The 23,825-nt window shown below is 44.4% G+C and overlaps 1 protein-coding gene across 2 annotated transcripts in view; it reads left to right on the top strand.

Moving 5' to 3' along the window:
• The window catches only part of LOC138648019 (dimethylaniline monooxygenase [N-oxide-forming] 2-like), a 144,864-nt gene extending 123,096 nt beyond the window's left edge, over window positions 1–21,768 (top strand). For both annotated transcript variants that reach the window (XM_069737477.1, XM_069737478.1), the window contains exons 9-11: window positions 3,959–4,314; window positions 11,840–11,912; window positions 21,240–21,768. In XM_069737477.1, the coding sequence (XP_069593578.1) occupies window positions 3,959–4,314; window positions 11,840–11,912; window positions 21,240–21,594 (784 nt within the window). In that variant the 3' untranslated portion in view covers window positions 21,595–21,768. The remainder of the gene's footprint in view (window positions 1–3,958; window positions 4,315–11,839; window positions 11,913–21,239) is intronic.
• The last annotated feature ends 2,057 nt before the right edge of the window (window positions 21,769–23,825 follow it).

The raw sequence follows: 23,825 nt of genomic DNA, 5'->3' as shown, positions 1-23,825 counted from the left end.
TGACAGTGGAAACTTCACACTAGACCTCAAGCAGCTTGGATTTTGGCCTCTCCACTCTTCATCCAGACTCTGGGACCTTGATTTCCAAATGAAATGCAAAATTTACTTTCATCTGAAAACAACACCTTGGCCCACTGAGCAACAGTCCAGTTCTTTTTCTCTTTGGCCCAGGTAAAATGCTTCTAGCTTTGTCTATTGGTCATGAGTGGTTTGACACAAGGAATGCAGCACTTGCACCCCATGTCCTGGATATGTCTGTGTGTGGTGGCTCTTGAAGCAATGACTCCAGCAGCAGTCCACTATTTGTGAATCGCACCCAAATTTTTGAATGGCCTTTTCTTAACAATCTTTTCAAGGCTGCGGTTATCCCAGTTGCTTGTGCACCTTTACCTTCACCTTTACCACATTTTTTTCCTTCCACTGAACTATCCATTAATATGCTTGTATGCCTGGATACAGCACTCTGTGAACGGCCAGCTTCTTTAGCAATGACCTTTTGTGGCTTACCCTCCTTGTGGAGTGTGTCAATCCCTGCCTTCTGGACATCTGCCAAGTCAGCAGTCTTCCCCATGATTGTGGAGCCTACTGAAACAGACTAAAGGACCTTTTTAAATGCGTATGAAGCCTTTGCAGGTGTTTTCATGGGCTGCAATCCATAATCATCAACATAAACAGAAATAAAGACTTGAAATAGATCACTGTTTGTAACGACTCTATATAATATGAATTTCACTTTTTGTATTGAAGAACTGAAATAAATTAACTTTTTGATGATATTCTAATTTTGTGAGAAGCACCTGTATATACTTTAATACTTGAGAATTGCACTGTATACTGACATTTTCAATCTCATAAAACTCTGTCACAGGCTGGGTTTCATAGGAGTATAAGCATGGTGATAGTGGGAGCCTTTGGTACACCTTCAATTGCCATGTCTCCTTGGACCACGGGTCAATGAGTGCCTGGGTCAACATAGCACCGGTATTACACCACTGAAATGCCACTATCAAACATTGACAACCGCATTTAAACAGCACCCATCAAATATGGAGCAGGAGAGTTAAGATGATCTAACAGTGAAACTTGAATTTTTTACACAGCTTAATATGTAACTGAATAGTGTTTAACTTCAAGATTATTAACTATGAATACAAAAATAATGGACGCAGTTCACTTGAATAATCTATAATAACAATAATAATCTTTATTTTTATATAGCGCTAACATATTCCGCAGCGCTTTACAGTTTGCACATCTCTAGGAATATTGCAGTTCATGGAATGTCCATGTACTTGGAGAGGGCCACAGTCTTATTAATTTAACTTAAGACCACAATAATATTCGAGGAATGACTCTCCTTCCTTCGTCAACCTCTGTCGGAGTTGCTAACCATCCAGAAATTTCAGGACAGTTCGTAAAAATAAGGCATATTTTTGCCCTGTCGGTAAAAAGAAAAAAAATTAAAGTGTTCATAATTTTCTGAAGCTGAAAAAACTTATACAAATTATTTTGACTAATTCTCATCACTTTACAGTTTACAATGACGTTACCGTATATACTCGAGTATAAGCCGACCCGAGTATAAGCCGACCCCCCCTAATTTTGCCACAAAAAACTGGGAAAACTTATTGACTCGAGTATAAGCCTAGGGTGGAAATGCAGCATTTACCGGTGAATTTCAAAAATAAAAACAGATCATTATTTCCCCATAGCTGTGCCATATAGTGCTCTGCACCGTTCATATTGCCCCATAGATGCTGCACAGATGCCCCATACAGTGCTCTGCACCGTTCATATTGCCCCATAGATGCTGCACAGATGCCCCACAGTGCTCTGCACCCTTCATATTGCCCCATAGATGCTGCACAGATGCCCCATACAGTGCTCTGCACAATTCATATTGCCCCATAGATGCTGCACAGATGCCCCTTATAGTGCTGTGTGCCGTTCATACTGCCCCATAGATGCTGCACAGATGCCCCATATAGTGCTGTGTGCCGTTCATACTGCCCCATAGATGCTGCACAGATGCCCCTTATAGTGCTGTGTGCCGTTCATATTGCCCCATAGATGCTGCACAGATGCCCCATATAGTGCTGTGTGCCGTTCATATTGCCCCATAGATGCTGCACAGATGCCCCATATAGTGCTGTGTGCCATTCATATTGCCCCATAGATGCTGCACAGATGCCCCATATAGTGCTGTGTGGCGTTCATACTGCCCCATAGATGCTGCACAGATGCCCCATATAGTGCTGTGTGCCGTTCATATTGCCCCATAGATGCTGCACAGATGCCCCATATAGTGCTGTGTGCCGTTCATACTGCCCCATAGATGCTGCACAGATGCCCCATATAGTGCTGTGTGGCGTTCATACTGCCCCATAGATGCTGCACATAAATCTGTGCCATGGCCGCTGCTGCTGCTGCTGCAATAAAAAAAAAAACACATACTCACCTCTCTTGATTGCAGCTCCCAGCGTCCGGTCCCGGCGCCTCCATCTTCCCGGCGTCTCTGCTCTGACTGATCAGGCAGAGGGCGCCGCGCACACTATATGCGTCATCGCGCCCTCTGCCTGAACAGTCAGAGCGCAGACGCCGGGAAGATGGAGGCGCCGGGGAGATGGAGCGGCGCCCGGCGGCTGGAACGGGGACAGGTAAGTATGATATACTTACCTAGTCCCAGCGATCCTGACGCTCCCCGCCTTCCTCCCCGTCTTCTGTGCTGCAGCCTCTTCCTGTCAGCGGTCACCGGCACCGCTGATTAGAGAAATGAATACGCGGCTCCACCCCTATGGGAGGTGGAGCCGCCTATTCATTTCTGTAATGAGCGGTCCCACGTGACCGCTGAAGAGGGGAAGAAGCTGCAGCACAGAAGCCCGTGGGACGGCAGGGACAGCGCGAGGATCGCTGGGACTAGGTAAGTATACCTCAGCGCCCTCACCCCCTCACCCGCCGACCCTGCCGCTACCGTGACTCGAGTATAAGCCGAGAGGGGCACTTTCAGCCCAAAAATTTGGGCTGAAAATCTCGGCTTATACTCGAGTATATACGGTAACTCATGTCTTCATATTAAAATTATGGGCTGTAGTTAATACCTTAATGATTTATTTTGGTTTTCCAATGTGTCCAGAAAAAGAATTGCACGTTCTTGATTTTTTTTTTTATAAAATGCCCCCAAAAAATAAAATGTCAAGTTGGCAACCCTGAGCTGTTTGTACACCAGGTGTCCTTTTCTTGTACTATAGATGCCCTTGCTCCATTACTAGAATTAGCTGTAAAGGTTAGGGGGAACATACCATTGGTGCAATCTGTGCAGCTGTGCAGGGCCCCAAGAGGTTAGGGGGGCACTGCCTTCTCCAAATCAGTAAGCAGCTTCTGCAATCGACACATTATTGGGCTGCAAAGGGCCCATATATTGTTCTTGCACAGGGGCCCTCTTCTTTCTGTGTCCTCCACTGCTAAAGGTTGTGGTGAATTCTGAAAGATGCTCTCCTGGATCACCAGGACATGTTGTGTTTCTCTTGGGGCTATGGTAATCTCCCCTTGCTGATTCTATTCACAGTCTCCCATTTGAGCCATTCATTTGCTCTCCTCTCTCCCCATCACTCACCTACTGAGGTACACGTACCCATGAGCAGCTCAATGCACTCCTTTCTTGTCCAGACCTAATCTCCTTATCCCGCTGTCTTGACCGAGTGTTTGGCATCCTCTTCTGTACAATACAGAAGCATAGACGCTAGCATATAAAGATGGTGTTGCTGTATCATCTGTGTGTTACAGGTGTACGGTAGTGCAGAGTCCCATGTGGCTCCATACTACAAAGCCTCAAGGGCTCAGCAATCAATATACCATGTTCCATCAGACCTTATGTAAGGGAGATGTATTTTTTTTCTGTTGGATTCATATACAGTACCTGGTGTTAGATGGTGGTTTTAACTTTATCTTGAATTGACAGGTCGGTGTTAAGAGAACCGATGGTTAACGACCATTTCCCCAGCCAAATCCTATGTGGAGCAATAAGGATAAAGCCACAAATCAGAATGTTCACTGAATCATCTGTCGTGTTTGAGGATGGATCTATAGTGGATGGTTTGGATGAAGTCATATTTGCAACGGGATACAACATTTCCTTTCCATTTCTTGATGACTCCATTGTCAAAGTGAATGATAATAGCGTTACCTTGTACAAGAATGTGTTCCCGCCTCACCATGAGAAACCTACTCTGGCATTTATAGGGCTTGTCCAACCTCTTGGATCCCTCCTTCCGGTATCTGAGCTTCAGGTTCGCTGGGCTGCCCGAATATTCAAAGGTTTGTGTTTCTTGTTTTACATTTTGAATAGCTGCTCTTTTAAAACAAATGTTAGTCTCAATATTACTAGATTTTCAAGAAAACTAGGATGCTACAGTAAGTGCCTTCTTAGTATTTTGTAACATTGAATAACAGTTAAGACTTAGTAGTAATGCCGGGAACAGGAGACACTCTAGAACTACATTTAAAGCAGGTTGGATACCAAATTCCACAATACAAAATGCAGATGGTACTAAATACGTTTCTTAGACATGATGAAACTGATGAATGTATTTTGTATAATCCTGATGTTAAAATGAGCTTTTTGTGAGTCAAGCTAAAGAGAGAGGGAGCTCATGGGTCCAACTATGTTCATTATCTGCCAATCTAGCCTTACTGACAGCTGCAACCTATACTGAGCAGTGTGAGATCTCAGCAGCAGCTGGGGAGGAAGAACACTGAGGAGCTATCAATCAGGCTAGTTGGGCAGTGATTGAGTAACGTTTATAATAGAACTATACAGCTCTTCTGACAAGGATTTTCTAACTATGTTCGCAGATCTCATTGGGTCTAAACAAATTAATAGTGTATCAAGTGGGCACCATTCTTGCTCTTATCCACATTGAGGTAATTTTTGACACATGGTAACGTTTTAATACTGGAGGTTAGAAACGTCCCTACTGGATAAACTTTGACACTGTCGGTATTTATTTTACCCTTTTTTTAAAATAAAAAACACTGTTTACCCATTACCCTATGTTATTTATATGCATTATTGCTTTTTACTTACATATAGTAGGGTATGTCTTAATTTTATTTCTAGGTTTTATCAATCTTAATAGTGTGTATTCAGTTTGCTTTGTAAAATTTTGTGACCGATTAACTTAAAATATGACCAGTTCTTGCTCTGGCATACCGTACCCCCTTAGTCCCATATGACGTACTATCCCGTCAAGGTGACCTGGGACTTAAATCCCAGTGACGGGATAGTACGTCATGTCATGGCTCTGCATTATAAACATCTAGATAAGTTCCTTGAGGGGTCTAGTTTCCAATGTGGGGTCACTTGTGGGGGGTTTCTACTGTTTAGTTACATTAGGGGCTCTGGAAACGCAATGTGAGGCCTGCAGACCAATCCATCTAAGTCTGCATTCCGAATGGCGCTCCTTCCCTTCCGAGCTCTGCCATGCGCCCAAACAGTGGTTCCCCCCACATATGGGGTATCAGCGTACTCAGGACAAAGTGGACAACAACTTTTGGGGTCCAATTTCTCCTGTTACCCTTGGGAAAATACAAAACTGGGGGCTAAATAATAATTTTTGTGGGAAAAAAATAATTTTTATTTTCACGGCTCTGCATTATAAACTGTAGTGAAACACTTGGGGGTTCAAAGTTCTCACAACACATCTAGATAAGTTCCTTGAGGTGTCTAGTTTCCAAAATGGTGTCACTTGTGGGGGGTTTCTACTGTTTAGGTACATTAGGGGCTCTGCAAACGCAATGTGACGCCTGCAGACAATCCATCTAAGTCTGCATTCCAAATGGCGGACCTTCCCCTCCGGGCTATGCCATGTGCCCAAACGGTGGTTCCCCCCACGTATGGGGTATCAGCGTACTCAGGACAAATTGGACAACAACTTTTGGGGTCCAATTTCTCCTGTTACCCTTGGAAAAACACAAACTGGGGGCTAAAAATAATTTTTGTGGGAAAAAAAATAATTTTTATTTTCACGGCTCTGCATTATAAACTTCTGTGAAGCACTTGGTGGGTCAAAGTGCTCACCACACATCTAGATAAGTTCCTTAGAGCAGAGGTCCCCAACTCCAGTCCTCAAGGCCCACCAACAGGTCATGTTTTCAGGATTTCCTTTGCATTGCACAGGTGATGCAATTATTACCTGGGCAAGACTAAGGAAATCTTGAAAACATGACATGTTGGTGGGCCTTGAGGACTGGAGTTGGGGACCCCTGCCTTAGAGGGTCTACTTTCAAAAATTGGGTCACTTGTGGGGGGTTTAAATGTTTAGGCACATCTGGGGCTCTCCAAACGCAATATGGCATCCCATCTCAATTCCAGTCAATTTTGCATTGAAAAGTCAAATAGTGCTCCTTCCCTTCCGAGCTCTGCCATGCGCCTAAACAGTGGTTTACCCCACATATGGGGTATCGGCGTACTCAGGACAAATTGTACAACAACTTTTGGGGTCCATTTTCTCCTGTTACCCTTGGTAAAATAAATCAAATTGGAGCTAAAGTAAATTTTGTGTGGAAAAAAGTTAAATGTTCATTTTTATGTAAACATTCCAAAAATTCCTGTGAAACACCTGAAGGGTTAATAAACTTCTTGAATGTGGTTTTGAGCACCTTGAGGAGTGCAGTTTTTAGAATGGTGTCACACTTGGTTATTTTCTATCATATCGACCCCTCAAAATTACTTCAAATGAGATGTGGTCCCTTAAAAAAAATTGCTGGTCAACTTTTAACCCTTATAACTCCCTAACAAAATTTTTTTTTTCCAAAATTGTGCTGATGTAGAGTAGACTTGTAGGAAATGTTACTTATTAAGTAATTTGTGTGTTATATCTCAGTGATTTAAGGGCGTTAAAATTCAAAGTTGGAAAATTGCAAAATTTTCAAAATTTTTGCCAAATTTCCATTTTTTTCACAAATAAACGCAAGTCATATCGAAATTTTTTTACCACTAGCATTAAGTACAATGTGTCAGGAGAAAACAGTGTCAGAATTATCAGGATCCGTTGAAGCGTTGCAGACTTATAACCTCATAAAGGGACAGTGGTCAGAATTGTAAAAATTGGCCCGGACATTAACGTGCAAACCACCCTTGTGGCTTAAGGGGTTAAATGTCCATGCATTATATGAACAGTCATGTGATGCTGCATTTTAATGTAGCATTAAGTGACACCCCAGGAGTCTAATTGTCACAGTGGTGTTGCCTTCCTCTCGAGGAGGGTGATGGGATTCTTGGAAGCAAGGAAGATCCCTTTAACAGGTAACATGCACATACAACACTGTTCTGCCTCCAGGCCAGAAGGGGGAGCTCTAGACCCGGACTCAGGGAACTTCCCTATGTATTCTGGCTGGAGGAGTTAGTCTGTCATAGACAGGGACAGAGTGACTGTCTGAGGGGAGTGAGGAGTGGAAAGCTGGGGCCATGCAGACACGTGGTTCTGCAGCTCCTGGGAAGGAAAGAGAAAGACAGAACATTCTGTAGGAAAGTGTGAAGGAGGAAGGAGCACAGGAGAAGTATGGAGCTGGAGGGGAGCTGCGACTGGGCTCCCTCCACGCTAAAGCGCAGAATACAGGAGGCAGGAATTCCGAGGTTGTGGGCGTAACTGTATGTCCCACAGCAGAAACTGGTGGGCAGGATATTAAGTCGCTTGTCAACTATTAGCACCAAAGGCCCAGCAGCATATAGAGCATGGAGTCGCAAACGGAGACACCTGTAAAAAGGCTTGAGTTGCCTGCCATGCGGGCAGTGTCCTACTTAAAGGGACAGAGAGAGAGTGAGAAGCCTTAGGCAGCAATGACCACAACACAGTGCAGTAAGGATGGCTTCCAACCCCACCTGGCTAGGGGGATTCCGAATCGTCTCCAAGCTGGCCGGGCCTCACTATCACCTGTGATCCGTACCCAGGACTATGGCTGCATCATACCATTAAAAGATAGAGACTGCAACCCTGTGTCCCTTCATTCTTTTCTGCCCTTTGCCATCTGTCATCTTTACCCACTACACAGGGAGCCCTGGGGACTACGCTTCACCTGTGGGAAGCCACTTCATCATTGCTGCAGTACCATCATCCCCAGTGGACCTCTTTCAGCAGCATCAGTCATCGCTGACTGAATACCACAGGTGGCGTCACGAACATTCTTTATTCCACGACCCCTTTAAAGACTTTCCCTTTATTTATTTTTTTCAGTAAATATATTTATTGAAATTTTAAACAGGAAAAACAATAAAATGAATCATTACAATGTCCAGAACTATACATTACGCCTCTGAGCACACAGCACAAGTGTAGTTGAACAAGGACTCTGGCACATAAAGGGTACATGCTTCTCATCTTGAGAATCACCTCGGGACATGGATACAGGATACAAAACCTGTGAGAAAAGCAATTGTAGAGATAGGAGAAAAAGAAAGAAAGAGAAGAAGAGAGAGAAAAAAAAAAAAGGGGGGGGGGGAAAGGGGAAGAAGGGGGGATTAAGGGAGACCCAGCAATGTATACGCCCACGTATTGAGAATTATGAGTATGTACGCAGCCAAGTCAGGAACCCTGTGCTTTCCTTGAAGGATTGCCAGAGGAACCAGGTGCGTCCCTGGACATATGCAGCATCACCATCACCCGCCACCAGCAACTCTAGACGATGTAATCTATCCATTTCAGCTATCCATTCCTCCGTGGAGGGGACCTCAGTGGACCTCCAATGTCGGGGAATAACTGCCGCAGCTATGAGGCAAAATCTCAGGATCCCCTTTTTAACGGAAGCTATCGAACTGGGTATCAGGGACAGTAGTGCCATTTGGGGGGAGGGCTCGTGGCGGACCCCAGTCATCAAATGAAAGGCATCGAAGACTGAGTTCCAGAAGGGTTGCAGGAGACCACAGGACCACCAAACATGAAGCATAGAGCCCGTGGCAGAGCCACATCTCCAGCAGGCGTCCGAGATCTCCGGGTTAATCCTGTGGAGAAGGACGGGACACCTATACCAGCGTGTCAGTAATTTATAATTCCTCTCCTGCGCCTGACTGGACATCTTATGTGCAAGAGTGAAGATTTTTAGACTATCCGCCTCAGAAAAGGTGATCCCCAGGTCCCTCTCCCAAGCCTCCATAAATCCAAGCGTAGTAGGGGGAAGTGAATTCAAGACCAGGCCATAGAGCACCGAAACCACGTGGGAGGGACCCTCGGTAGGGAGCATCAGGGACTCAAATGGTGTCAGCGCCCCCATCGGCACACTGGAAAGAAAGCTCCGCAATTGCAGAAACTCCAGCCAGGACAGCGGTGTCGTAAGATCAGAACCTCGTAACCCCCGCATGCCGGAGAGCCCCGCAAGCTTATCCTTCACCTGACCCAGTCCCACCCCGTCAAGTCGTGACCAACACAGATACGTAGATCTATTCATTGCTGGGGGAAAGGCCGGATTGTAAAAAAGGGGACTCAGTCTGCTCAATCGGGAGGTCAGGCGTAATTTCACATAGGATCTATCCCAGAACCTCAAAACAATCTGTGTGAGTGGAGCAAAACTCGACACAGGTGGGCGTCCGGTCCCCCCCAGCCAAGGCAGCCAGTACAAAGAAGAGGGCGATAAAAGTTTCTCCAGGAGCACCCACTGTTTATGAGCATCACCGAACCTCCATTCGACAATCCTAGAGAGCAAGACTGCCTGATAATAACGTTTAAAATCAGGAAGGCCTACCCCCCCTTTAGTCTTGGGTCTCACTAACACTGAGAACCGAGTCCGCGGCTTCTTAGTTCCCCAAATAAAGCTATTGATAGCTGACTGCAGGCGCCTGAAAAAGCAATCCGGAACCTGCACTGGAGCAGTCTGAAAAAGATAGAGGAATCGGGGTAAAATATCCATTTTGACCACTCCCACCCGTCCGAACCAAGATAGCTGAGGTCTGCCATACCGTTTAAGGTCCGAGATAGTTTTCTGCAGGAGCGGGACGTAGTTCAGAGCATATGTTGCGCTAATGTCAGCAGGTATTAAGACTCCTAAATATTTTAAGGCATCGGTCTTCCACTTAAAAGAGAAGGACGCCTGAAGCTGAGAGACTAGATCATCAGGCAGGGAGATATTGAGCGCCTCCGTCTTGGAGTAGTTGACTTTAAAGTTTGAAACCTCCCCGAACCTACGGAACTCTCGGAGGAGTACAGGAAAAGCCACGGTCGGGTTGGTAATGTACAGCAATAAATCATCCGCATACAGGGATATCTTAAACTCATGTTGGCCAATCCGCAGACCCTCAATATCAGGAGTCTTCCGTAATGCCACTGCCAGATGCTCCATCGCAAGGATATAAAGTAAGGGGGAAAGGGGACAACCCTGACGGGTCCCGTTTCTTATGTCAATGGGCGGGGAAAGGGTACCGTTCACTCTAAGACGGGCCGTAGGCCTAAAAAGACTTTCCCTTTAACTTGGACTCCCAGGGCCACGGACCTGGTCACTGACACCGTGACCACCCCTTTAATGACCACGCTCCAACTACAGATGATACATATAACTAAACATAGCTTCCCTTGCTGATATTTGCCAAAGGGCCTGTACACACTATTCTGTGGGCACCATATGCTTTCCTTGGCCTCTCCACGATCCACAATATCAGTGTATGTCTATGTGGTCACTCTAATAGATGCAATGTTTCTGCAGTTTCTATACCTTTCTCTGAATGCAATCTAAATTGAGGTACAGTGTACATAGTACATAAATTATTTAGAGGAGGCAGTTCGCACTATTTTTTCATGATAGGTTCCCATTAAGCCTATCACCTGAAAGCATGCTATTAACTTGCAGATATGGGGTTAATCTGCAGGTTAATAGCATTCTGGACCTGCCTGGTGCCCGCACTTATAGCCCCCAGCAGGGAGAAAATATCTTTATTCCCCCTGGAAGCATTCGGGTTTCAGTTACGGGAGTGGCACCGGCACAAATTCAGTCACCGTTCTGTGAACAGAGAGCGGTGGCTGTAACTGTGTCCCTGGCACTGACTAACAGCAAGTTCAGCATCCGCACAGGCTGTGCCAGACATTATGGCTCAGTCACATTGACTTTCAATAAAATGGTGCTGCACTCAGTTGTGATATCAGGCACAGCCACTACTAAAAGGGCGTGTAAAAGAGTGTAATGTAGTAAGCAATGGACGGAATGACGTGCTGCCCTGCAAAGATCCATGACAACGTCTGATCCCAACTGATTTAATAACCAAAGGATTGGTCATCAATATTAAAGTCTTTGATAACCTCTATAAATGCTATGTCCACCTTCACAACTAATTTGTGTGAAGAAGGACAAAAAAGGAAAGTATCAAATGTTCCTCTGAGGTTTATCCATTATAATTTGTGGAAAATAATACATTTGTTTGTCAAAAATAAATATTTCTGTTGCTTTCACACATAGTCCTTTAATGACTTTTTGTGGCGTATACAGTTTCTTCAGTTCGGAAGAGGACTTTTAAGTCTCCTTATACTGGCGTGCCAGACCTGGCATGTCACTCTCCACAAGAATAAACCATATCCCATTTTGTCCCATAAACTTTTCCTGTCATTCATGCATTTGTCATTTGCTTAAAATAATATTAATGTATGTAGATTACATGGACCATGGTAAACCTGGTCCAAATAATTTATTACAAAATTTGCTACTCTGATTGCACATTCTATTGTTATATGTTAAGCTTTACAACAATCATGCGCGAAATAATAAATTCACTTCAACTATAGGTTGAAAACCTGGACATTATTACATAAAGTAGTTCAATAAATTTCAAAGACGTTTTGTTTATGGTTGTCTTAATTTGTTACAGGGGCTGCACGGTTACCTCCTGCTGCAAAAATGGAGGCCTACTTCAAGGACAGTGCAGAAAGCAATAAAAAGCGGTGAGTTTCATGTTACTTAATTCTGTAAAAAAATAAATAGTAAGCTTCTTAAGTCAATGATGAAGTAAAGAGTAAGTACTGTCAGTAATTAACCATGTAGATGCTAGTGTGTCCAACAATACATCTGTTTGAGTGTCAAACCAGGAATGGAGTTGGGTAGGTAGTATGGGTGGACATACCATTGGTGCAACCTGTGCGGCCAAACAGGGGCCCAAGACGTAAGAGGGTCTATTTCCACCTCCAAAGCATGTGGAATTATGCATTGTAAAGAGCTACAGTATTGGACTGCAAACGGCCCATATATTGTCCTTGCACAGGGCCCCTTTTCTGTCTGTGCCCACCAGAGGTAGGTAGGGAAGTGCTCCATAGATAGGAGAGGCAGTTGTACTGCCTACTCTCTTACCCCTTTTCATTGCTCTTCACAGAAAATATTTGAATGATTCATTTGACTCTTGTTATGTTTTCTTAGAAAAGTTTCCATTCGTATGGAAAAAAGGGCTCAGATTTTGTTCTCAGATTAGAATTTAGCAAGAAAACAGGAAAAAAAGAGCAAAAAAATATTTGGCACTGTATCATATCAATGTTTTCTTTCTAATGGAAAAATGTGCGGTAGATTTATGTACTCAACGCTTTTATAAATAGTGGTAAGTTATGAGCTCCAGCTATAAGATATGTTTCTACTAGAAAAGATTCTGCTAAATACATTTGATACTATATTATCTGGGTGCACTGCCCAAATTCTAATATAAATGAAAAAACAATAACCAAAATTGACACATGCATGGTCCTAGAGAGAGCACATATAGCACATGGGAGGTGGAAAACTATGGCAAAGATTTTCCGCTTGGCCCAGGAAGTTATGAGGAAGGCGGAAAACCACGGCAAAGATTTTCCGCTTGGCCCAGGAAGTTATGAAGGTTGTCCTCTGTTTTATTAAAAAGATACAGCAGCATAAACGACCGCTTCTAATATGCCCTTAATTGCTTACTTTCATTTTTATGTTAGGATAAATGTATGTATATTCCAGGCTTATTTCTCAGTCGCCCATGACAGCACTACCAGAGAGAGGGGATCCGCCCTTCAGGGACAGGAAACCTACAGGATAAAAGGGCGGTACCTCTCCCCTGCATCAGTTTGGTTTCCTGTCCCTGACGGGGAACCTTCTCGGACGGTACTATCATGAATGACCGGAAGACTAACCTGGTGAAGATCCGGAACCGGCCAGTCCGGGTTCTGGCAGCGGGGAGGCCCCTGCCACGGCTGGTCCGGTATCCGAAGCCGCCACGACTTCGACCGAGGGGTCTGGAAGGGTGAGCGGGGGGAAGCGCCGCCGCCACTCTGGATAGGAGTTGGAGCGCTCCAGCACACTGCCGCAGGACGCCAGGATCCAAGATGGCGCTGCACCGGAAGTACTGGAGGGACTTCCGGTTCGGGGGCAGTGAGGTGAATGACTACACCAAGATGGCGCTGCCCCGGAACCGGAATCCTTCATTTCCGGGTCAACTAGCTGCGTGCGCATGCGCAGTGGCTAGGAAGAAAAAAAAAAAAAAAAAGAAAGAAGCGCTTCCCCCAAACAATGCAGCCACAGGGGGAGGGGGCCAAGCGTCACCCTTTAAAAGAAGGTGCGCTTGACAGACCCTTGCTGCATGCTGTTTCAAGATGGAAGACAGCGATCGGCAGCTCCAGCCGCCGCCGCCACCGCAGCAGCGCCATCGTCAGCGCCAGAAACCAGATGCCCAGGGGAAGAGAACTTCTGCAAGCAACCGGAGTTCCCGATCCAGTAGCCATTCCACACAACGTAGTCCCAGTGTGGTAAACCTGCGGCCGGCCACGGATCATACGCCTCAAGATCCTACCCCTCCTCCAGAACCGGTACCTGTGGCTGTGTCAGATTGGTGAGTGATCTTCGTGAAAGCTCATTTTTTGTAACTGGGGTCCCCCTTCTCCCTTATCTAGGCAAGGAAGAGAACGGGGAAGATGAAAAATAGAACCTGCCCCTTATGTGAGAAAGCATTACCACAGTCCTGGGAGAAGAAATTATGCGACTCCTGTATTGAGCGAGTCCTCTGTGAGGAGACCGCGAACTTCGCCTCTGAGTTGCGCTCTGTAATTAAAGCGGAGGTTGAGACGGTGTTTAACTCCCGTAAAAGCGACAGGAGATCTACTAAGAAATCAGTTCCTGATAGAAATTCCGACTCTTCTAGCTCCGAGAGTAAAAACTCGGATACGCAAGATTCATCCCTCTCCTCTTCAGACAGTGAAAGTGGGGGTCGTCATTGCTTCCCCCTAGATGAGGTTGACGGCCTTGTAAAGGCTGTAAGATCGACGATGGGGGTGTTAGATCCTCGTCCTGATAAAACGGTACAGGACATTATGTTTGGGGGTCTTTCCCAAAAAAAGCGTAAGGTGTTTCCCCTTAATGAAAATATTCAAACGTTAATTAAGAAGGAGTGGGAGAAACCTGAGAGGAGAAATGCATCGGTTCCCTCTATTAAAAGGAAATACCCCTTTGAAGAAGAGGCTTCGGTCTCGTGGGATAAAGCCCCCAAACTTGACGTTGCGGTAGCTAAAGCCTCGAAAAAGTTCGCATTACCATTCGAGGATATGGGAACCTTGAAAGATCCTCTTGACAAAAGAGCAGATACCTTTCTTAAAGGGGCCTGGGAGTCAGCCGGAGGATGCTTAAGGCCAACTATAGCAGCGGCCTGTACGTCACGTTCCTAAATGATTTGGGTCGACAACCTAGAGAAACAGATTAGAGATGGGGTCCCTAGGAATAAAATTTTAGAGTCCATCCCTATGATTAGAGGAGCCGCGGCATTCTTGGCAGACTCATCGGCCGACTCCATTAAATTAACATCTAAATCGGCAGCTCTCTCAAATGCGGCACGTAGAACCCTATGGTTAAAAAGCTGGCCCTGACTTACAAACTAAACACAAACTGTGTTCAATCCCCTGTGAAGGTAAATTCCTCTTTGGAGAGACTTTGGACGATGTCCTGCAAAAAGCAGGTGATAAAAAGAAAGGTTTTCCCATCCTGGCCCCAACATATAATAAACGGCCCTTTCGGAACAGAAAATTTTTTAGAAGGAGACCACCGAGGGAGCAAAACCGATGGGATGACGGGAGAAGAAAAGACAGAGGCTTCCTTTTTGGTAACTCCCCTCGAGATAGGAAACCCCCCCCCAAGTGACGTCTTTCCCAGGGTGGGAGGGAGATTGACTCAATTCCTCCCGGCCTGGGAGAACATTTCGACCAGCCCTTGGATATTGAAAGTAATAGGAGAAGGGCTTCGCATAGAATTTTTATCCCTACCCCCACGGAATTATGTGGTAACACCGCTGAGATCATCTCCTCATCAACAAGAAGCTCTAGAACTAGAAATTGTAAAACTAGTAAACAAGGCTGTCATCCAAGAAGTCCCCCCTCTGGAGAGAGGGAAGGGATTCTACTCTCCATTGTTCCTGGTTCCCAAACCAGACGGAACCTTCCGAACTATAATAAACTTACGGAAGTTGAATACCTATGTAAAGAACTACAGATTCAAAATGGAGTCAATAAAATCAACGATAAAAAATCTGTTTCCCAACTGTTTTATGATAGTTCTAGATCTCAGCGACGCATATTATCACGTCCCCATCCACAAGACCTCTCAGAAATTCCTCAGACTGGCAGTCATAAAAGGACAGACCAGGGAATACCAATACAGGGCTCTTCCCTTTGGCATATCAATTGCTCCCCGCATCTTCACAAAGTTGATAGCGGAGATGATGGCACATCTGAGAGAGGAAGACGTCTTGATTATTCCATATCTAGACGACTTTCTGATTGTGAGCAACTCGGCCGAACTCTGCCGTCAACAATGCGACAGAGTCATAGACACCTTAACAAAATTGGGCTGGCTGGTGAACCTCCAAAAATCAAAACTGGAACCAACCAAGGTTCAAGAATTCTTGGGTCTCACCCTGGACTCAAGTTCTCAGGTTTGTTACCTACCAGACAAGAAAAAACAAAACATAATCCACCTAGTGTCACAAGCGCGTGCAAACCCTACCATGACTCTAAGAAAGGCAATGTCATTACTGGGATCCCTCTCCGCCTGTCTCCCAGCGGTTCAGTGGGCACAGCTCCACACAAGGACACTTCAGTGGGATATTTTAAGGAACCAAAAAATACTAGGAGGACGGTTAGAAAGTCGAATGACTCTAAGTTTACCCACTATTCATTCCCTAGGCTGGTGGTTGAATCCCAACAACTTATCAAAAAGGATTCCCTGGGTAATAGAGGCGTCTCAGATAGTTACCACAGACGCAAGTCCCACAGGGTGGGGGGCTCACCTAGACGACAGAGTCACTCAGGGGATATGGACAATTCAGGAGCTCAGATCTTCCTCAAATCAAAAAGAGTTGAGGGCCGTGAATCATGCACTACTGTACTTTCTAGACCAACTACAAGGCCAACATGTCCGAGTATTCTCGGACAGCAAAGTAGTAGTAGCTTACTTAAACCACCAGGGGGGAACCAGGTCTCAATCATTAATGGAAACTACCTCCGAAATTTTCAGCCTGGTACAAAACAACTTCCTGTCCCTATCAGCCCTACATATAAAGGGGGTGGAAAACCAAAAAGCGGACTTTCTGAGTCGTACCCAACTAAAGCAGGGGGAGTGGTCTCTAAATCAGGGCATATTCAACAAAATTACAGATCTATGGGGAATCCCTGTAATAGACCTCTTTGCCAATATGCACAACAAGAAAGTGGAAACTTTCTGTTCCCTAGATCCCAGGGGGAATCCTCAGGCCGTGGATGCATTCACAATACCCTGGACACAGACCCTAACATATGCATTTCCCCCTACTATTCTCATTCCAGCAGTTCTGAGAAAGATCAGGCAGGACAAATCCAGACTCATCTTGATAGCCCCCTTCTGGCCCAAGAGAGCCTGGTTTTCGTGGCTGAGGATGTTATCAATCACCGATCCCTGGGTGCTTCCGGATCTTCCGGACCTCCTGTCTCAGGGACCGGTGTTCCACCCTCAATCAGAGAATCTCCATCTGACAGCGTGGCTTTTGAAAGGTCACTATTAAGGGAAAGAGGGTTTTCTGACAAACTAGTGTCTACACTAATGAAAAGTAGAAAACCTGTAACCACAAAAATATACGGCAAAACATGGAAAAAATTTTTGTCCTCCTCTGGGGTAAAATTGCAAGATGGTGTTCCAGTGTCTGAAATACTAGAATTTCTACAGAAGGGCTTAGACTTAGGCCTTTCGGTAAGTACCTTAAGGGTACAGATAGCAGCTCTAGGAGCGTTATACTGTGAGAACATAGCAGCCAACCCTTGGGTTATACGGTTTATCAGAGCAGCCGCAAGGTCTAAACCAGTAACTATAAGTAGATTACCTGCCTGGGATCTGAACTTAGTTTTGTCAGCCCTAACAGACTCCCCATTTGAGCCCATAGAATCGGTACCCCTTAAGATTCTTTCTCTTAAAACTGCCCTCCTAATAGCCCTGACTTCGGCCCGTAGGATAAGTGACCTCCAAGCCTTGTCTGTAAACCCTCCATTTACACAAATTCTGGATGATAAAGTTATATTAAAAACAGACCCTTCCTATCTACCGAAAGTTGCGTCAACATTCCACAGATCCCAAGAAATAATCCTTCCTTCTTTCTGTCAAAACCCTAAAAATAAGAAGGAAGAGAAATTCCATACACTAGACGTTAAAAGGTGCCTGGTCCAATACATAAAAATCACCCAGCAGTATAGGAAGGAAGGGTCTCTTTTTATCTGCTTCCAGGGACCCAGGAAAGGACTCAAAGCTTCTAAGGGCACTATAGCTCGATGGGTCACAGACGCAATAGCTTTGGCGTACTCATCCTCCGGGAACGCCATTCCGCAAGGACTGAAGGCACATTCTACAAGGGCTATGGCGACCTCCTGGGCCGAAAGGTCAGAGGTACCATTAGATCAGATCTGTAAGGCGGCCACCTGGTCATCACCTTCAACCTTCTTCAGACACTACCGCTTAGACCTAGCCTCTTCGTCTGACCTAACCTTCGGGAGAAGGGTTCTGCATGCTGTGGTCCCTCCCTAAGCAATGATCTCTGTAATTCTCTCTGGTAGTGCTGTCATGGGCGACTGAGAAAAGTGTAGTTACTCACCGATAACGGTGTTTCTCAGAGCCCATGACAGCACCTGCTTATTCCCCCCCTCATCACGTGTGCGGTGAGCACATTATTTGTGTGAAGTGGTTTTTCCATATAGACACGGTGTTCACTGTTAAGCATTATGATTAAAATTGCATATTTTTTTATGTTGTTGTGACTAACCTGGAGGACCTCCGATGCTCTGTAAACAAAACTGATGCAGGGGAGAGGTACCGCCCTTTTATCCTGTAGGTTTCCTGTCCTTGAAGGGCGGATCCCCTCTCTCTGGTAGTGCTGTCATGGGCTCTGAGAAACACCGTTATCGGTGAGTAACTACACTTTTCCACTGTATCTTTTTATGTGATTTTTTAGAATAAGCTTTCTCATGTGAAAATGAGGACTAATACTATTTTTTGTCATTTTAAGCCTTGTGTAAGGAAGATTTTTTTCCCCTGCAGGATCGATCTTCAATTTTCAGTTAGCCCTAAAGGCAGGGGTCTCCCATAAATTTCACACAAAGAACAGTACATCTTGCATCCTAATATCTCTGTGGCATGAGAGATATTATACAAAAGTGCCGAGCAGTGTAGCTGTGAATCCAGAAATATAACAGTTGAAAGACAGCTTGAACTCATTTGACAGCCTAGATACTGTAACTTTACTGTAACATCTTCCATCTGCAAATTACTTATTTAAAAGTTTTTGTCGTACTCCTAAAAATTGCCCCAGAATATATTTCTTCTAACTCTAGCTCTTTAGCAGCTGAGACACTGAGACAGATTCCAGTAAGTTGGGAGGGTTTTTTTCCTCTGTACTCCTGCTCTCCTGTCTGACAAAATGAATACAAAGAAAATATAAAGCTGCACTTTGAATTTTTTCAGAATGGTACATATAGAAAATTGCGACTGCATTACTGCCATAGAACATGGGTTAAGTGCTATATTACAAACATGTGAAATTTTGAAAAAATTGGAAATGCAAAATTTGCTATAGGAAAATGTACAGTAAAAAGAAGGTACTTAGCACTTAGATTGGCCAAAGTATGTGAGCCCAAACTGCAACGTCAATGCGTAACTTATAGTTAGGTCCCTGCCCTGATAAGACTTCTCTCCTGGACTAAAAAGCCTGCAATATATGTGGCAGGAAGGAACCAGATGGTTAAAACCACCTGAATATGCTGGAATGAATGACTAAAGAAAGAAAGAAAGGCAAGCTTTCAATTAGGGACAGAGAAACTACTGGCTGGGGAAAGGCATGCTGGAAAGTGAAGGAATGGAAGTTTTAGCAACTATAACAAAGATAAAGCCGTGTGCACTACTACTAGTGGTGCCCAGGTAGGTTCCCACACCATGTGATACTAAAAGAAAGAACCTGGCACTCAACTTAATGCTCGTGAGATTTTAATGGTAGTAGCCAAAAAAACGTTTCGGTCCTATATCTGGACCTTCATCAGTTACGTACTATGATGAAAAAGTGAATGACTGTAGTGTCATATAAGGCACAGCATGGTCTGCGTCTGGTATTTGCGCAGATAGGTTTAGGCACACAGACTGGACTTATTAACGCTGATAGGTGCTGTGCTTGTGTCCAGACACGGAATCCCCGCTTGTCTCAACTTGTTAGCAACTATAGGCATGACACAATGCTTATGAAAATTAAACTCTAATCAAAAAGAGTGGATGGAAAATTACAGAACATGGAAATTAGGACAGTTCCTGAACTTATAAGACTGGTATATGAAATAACAGAAGTTTAACTTGTTTGAAGTGAGGACAATGAGACGATGCTTTTCTACTGATTTGGGTTTTGTAGATAACTTTAGACTCGTTCTATTTTACCTTTACTTTATAAGATATCAATAACTTAGTATTCTAGATATGGCCCCTCTGTATACCATGGAGTCACAATCTCGCCCTCTTGCCTGGGGCAAGGCAAGAATTTTGCTCCTTCAAACCAGTGAGCCATTAGCAGTTCTGGAGCCCCTCTGACAAGTCCAGTATTAAACACCTTACCCTTCAACCAATGTATTGTGATTTGGGGAAAAGACTGATGTAATTACAATTTGTGCTTGGACCACCTTTTTTTCTGCTCTTTGCTGAAGTCAAATACAAAATTTTTAAATGAAAAAGATATACCAGTATATATATTTTTATTACACCTTTTATTACCTTAGCCATATTTCTACCCTTTTCCTATCAATAACCCTATCCCTAACCCTAGTCCTAACCTTAAGACTATACTTAAGTCAAGCCCCAGCCTTAACCCCATTTATCATACAAAAAACGTGTAAAAAATTAAAAGTATCTCTAAGTAATGAATGAAGACACAATACATTTGCCCTACATTTAACTCAATGCTGGCTGCATTCATTAGCTGTTACCTCTGTGGCTAGTAATGTAGAGCACAGCAGTCAAGATATATTTGTCATAGACTGCTACGCCTTAGGCTTGGTTCCCATTGCGTTATGGCGGTACGTTTAACAGACTACGTTACACCGCGGCATAACGTGGTGTAACGTAGTCCGTTAGTGCCGCCATTGCTTGTAATGGCGAACGCATCGCTAGCGCACGCCCACATTGGGCGTGCGCTGGCAATGTGCCATCATTTGAGTGACGGACCGTGAACGCTGCTTGCAGCGTTCGCGGTCCGTTCCTCGCTAGCGCAGATCGGGGATCTGCGCTAGCGGGATCGGCTAACGCGATCCCTTTTGGGACATTGCGTTAGCGCAGTCCGTAGCGCTATGCGCTAGACGGACTGCCCTAACGCAATGTGAACCTAGCCTTATACAGGCATTGGTGAAGAAGTCTGATCTTTATTTTTAAGGTTGCTACCTATGCAGAGCACAGCATCCAATGACACTCATTTTACCTATTGCGCCCTGCATAGTCAGTGCCGAGTGGCACAAAGGATTCTTAGTCTCTGACTACATAATTTTACATTTAGTTACAGTTTTCATTATCCAGTAAAGATCAATCATTTTCCTTTACAGATGTCTCCATGATTATCAAACCAATTACACACTTTTGTGTCATCCGACAGCCGGCAAATCTTACTCAACAAATCTTCTCCTATTTCATATAAAAAGAATAAGGCCGCAAACACGATGAACTGTATTCTGTTGATGCCACCATTGTTTCCTACCAATATAAATTACATCATTCTAATTATATTTCCACAGTTTTGGAGATGGCCGAAGAGAGACTTTACAAATGTTCTTCACAGAATGCATGGATGAAGTAGCTGAGGAGATTGGCGTCCGTCCCAACATTATACGTCTGTTAATTACAGACCCCAAATTGGCTTTGAATGTTTTTTTTGGTCCATGCACGCCATACCAATATCGCCTAACAGGTCCTGGGAAATGGAGTGGTGCTAGGAACGCCATCATGACTCAACACAGTAGAACCATAAACCCAGCCAGGACACGCGTCGTTCAGAAATCTGTGGACTCCAGGGGAATGATGAAACACATTTTCATCCTGTGTGGACTGACTACAGCAATTTTTATAGGATTCTTATTGTGTGAAATTTAAACCACTGAAACCTCAAGGATGGATTCAGTGTTGGTAGGAAAACCATTTACTGTTCTTATAAGAAGTTATTAATAATGTGTTAAAAAGTAATGATCCCATTAAAATAAACAAAACCAAAAGTATTCACTGGTACAAATGAAAACTACACTAATAAAAATCTACTGTACAACCTGATTATACAGGGTATCCGTAGCTCTTTTTACAAAATTGGTGCAAGTAATTGATCTCATGAACAGGTGGTATTAGGCTACGTTCACATTTGCGGTGCGTCGGGCGCAACCGCGGCGACGCATGCGCCATGCGCCCCTATATTTAACATGGGGGGCGCATGGACATGCGTTTTGTTGCGTTTTGTGACACATGCGTTTTTTGGGCGCAAGCGTCAGGGCGCAGAGGACGCTGCTTGTTGCATTTTTTTGCGCTATAAAAATGAACGCATGCATCACAAAACGCAGCGTTTTGCATGTATTTTTGCATGCGTTGTGCGTTGCGTCGCCGACGCAGCACACAACAACGCAAATGTGAACGTAGCCTTACAAGAGCTTGGCAAATATTTAATTTCATTGACCAGTGATGAGAACTGTTCAGAAGTATCAGATTGTTAATGTGTAACCAAAGAAAGGTGCAGCAAACCTTAAAATTGAGGCTTTCAATGGCTTGTGCCGTGTGCTGGGAGGATGTCAATCACTGTGTACCGGGCGAGTTTGCAGCTATGACTATGACTCTGCCATGCTGATGCAACCCCCGGATGGTTGAAGGTAACATTAATATAAAGTATAAAGATCAATTGCTGAAAAAGGACAGCTTTTATAAAAACATGATGATGTTTAGTATTTAATGACCTGCAGCAACAGAGCGACAGCTTCATAGGCAAAAAACTAATTACAAGTTCCCACCTATCGATGCTGGTATAATGTCAATCACTGTGACTCTGCCGTGCTGATGCAATGCCCTGATAACCTTAAGGTAACTCATTAACATAACGTTTGTCAATTAACTGATGAAAAATGAGAGAAGGAACAGCTTTCATATACAGTGGGGCAAAAAAGTATTTAGTCAGTCAGCAATAGTGCAAGTTCCACCACTTAAAAAGATGAGAGGCGTCTGTAATTTACATCATAGGTAGACCTCAACTATGGGAGACAAACTGAGAAAAAAAAATCCAGAAAATCACATTGTCTGATTTTTTAACATTTTATTTGCATATTATGGTGGAAAATAAGTATTTGGTCAGAAACAAAATTTCATCTCAATACTTTGTAATATATCCTTTGTTGGCAATGACAGAGGTCAAACGTTTTCTGTAAGTCTTCACAAGGTTGCCACACACTGTTGTTGGTATGTTGGCCCATTCCTCCATGCAGATCTCCTCTAGAGCAGTGATGTTTTTAGCTTTTCGCTTGGCAACACGGACTTTCAACTCCCTCCAAAGGTTTTCTATAGGGTTGAGATCTGGAGACTGGCTAGGCCACTCCAGGACCTTGAAATGCTTCTTACGAAGCCACTCCTTCGTTGCCCTGGCGGTGTGCTTTGGATCATTGTCATTTTGAAAGACCTAGCCACGTTTCATCTTCAATGCCCTTGCTGATGGAAGGAGGTTTGCACTCAAAATCTCACGATACATGGCCCCATTCATTCTTTCATGTACCCGGATCAGTCGTCCTGGCCCCTTTGCAGAGAAACAGCCCCAAAGCATGATGTTTCCACCACCATGCTTTACAGTAGGTATGGTGTTTGATGGATGCAACTCAGTATTCTTTTTCCTCCAAACACGACAAGTTGTGTTTCTACCAAACAGTTCCAGTTTGGTTTCATCAGACCATAGGACATTCTCCCAAAACTCCTCTGGATCATCCAAATGCTCTCTAGCAAACTTCAGACGGGCCCGGACATGTACTGGCTTAAGCAGTGGGACACGTCTGGCACTGCAGGATCTGAGTCCATGGTGGCGTAGTGTGTTACTTATGGTAGGCCTTGTTACATTGGTCCCAGCTCTCTGCAGTTCATTCACTAGGTCCCCCCGCGTGGTTCTGGGATTTTTGCTCACCGTTCTTGTGATCATTCTGACCCCACGGGGTGGGATTTTGCGTGGAGCCCCAGATCGAGGGAGATTATCAGTGGTCTTGTATGTCTTCCATTTTCTAATTTTTGCTCCCACTGTTGATTTCGTCACTCCAAGCTGGTTGGCTATCGCAGATTCAGTCTTCCCAGCCTGGTGCAGGGCTACAATT

Source organism: Ranitomeya imitator, chromosome 8 (genome assembly GCF_032444005.1).
Source record: "Ranitomeya imitator isolate aRanImi1 chromosome 8, aRanImi1.pri, whole genome shotgun sequence".
Lineage (NCBI taxonomy): Eukaryota > Metazoa > Chordata > Amphibia > Anura > Dendrobatidae > Ranitomeya > Ranitomeya imitator.
The sequence above is the reverse complement of the archived record's forward strand: the minus strand, read 5'-3'. Positions and strand labels throughout refer to the sequence as shown.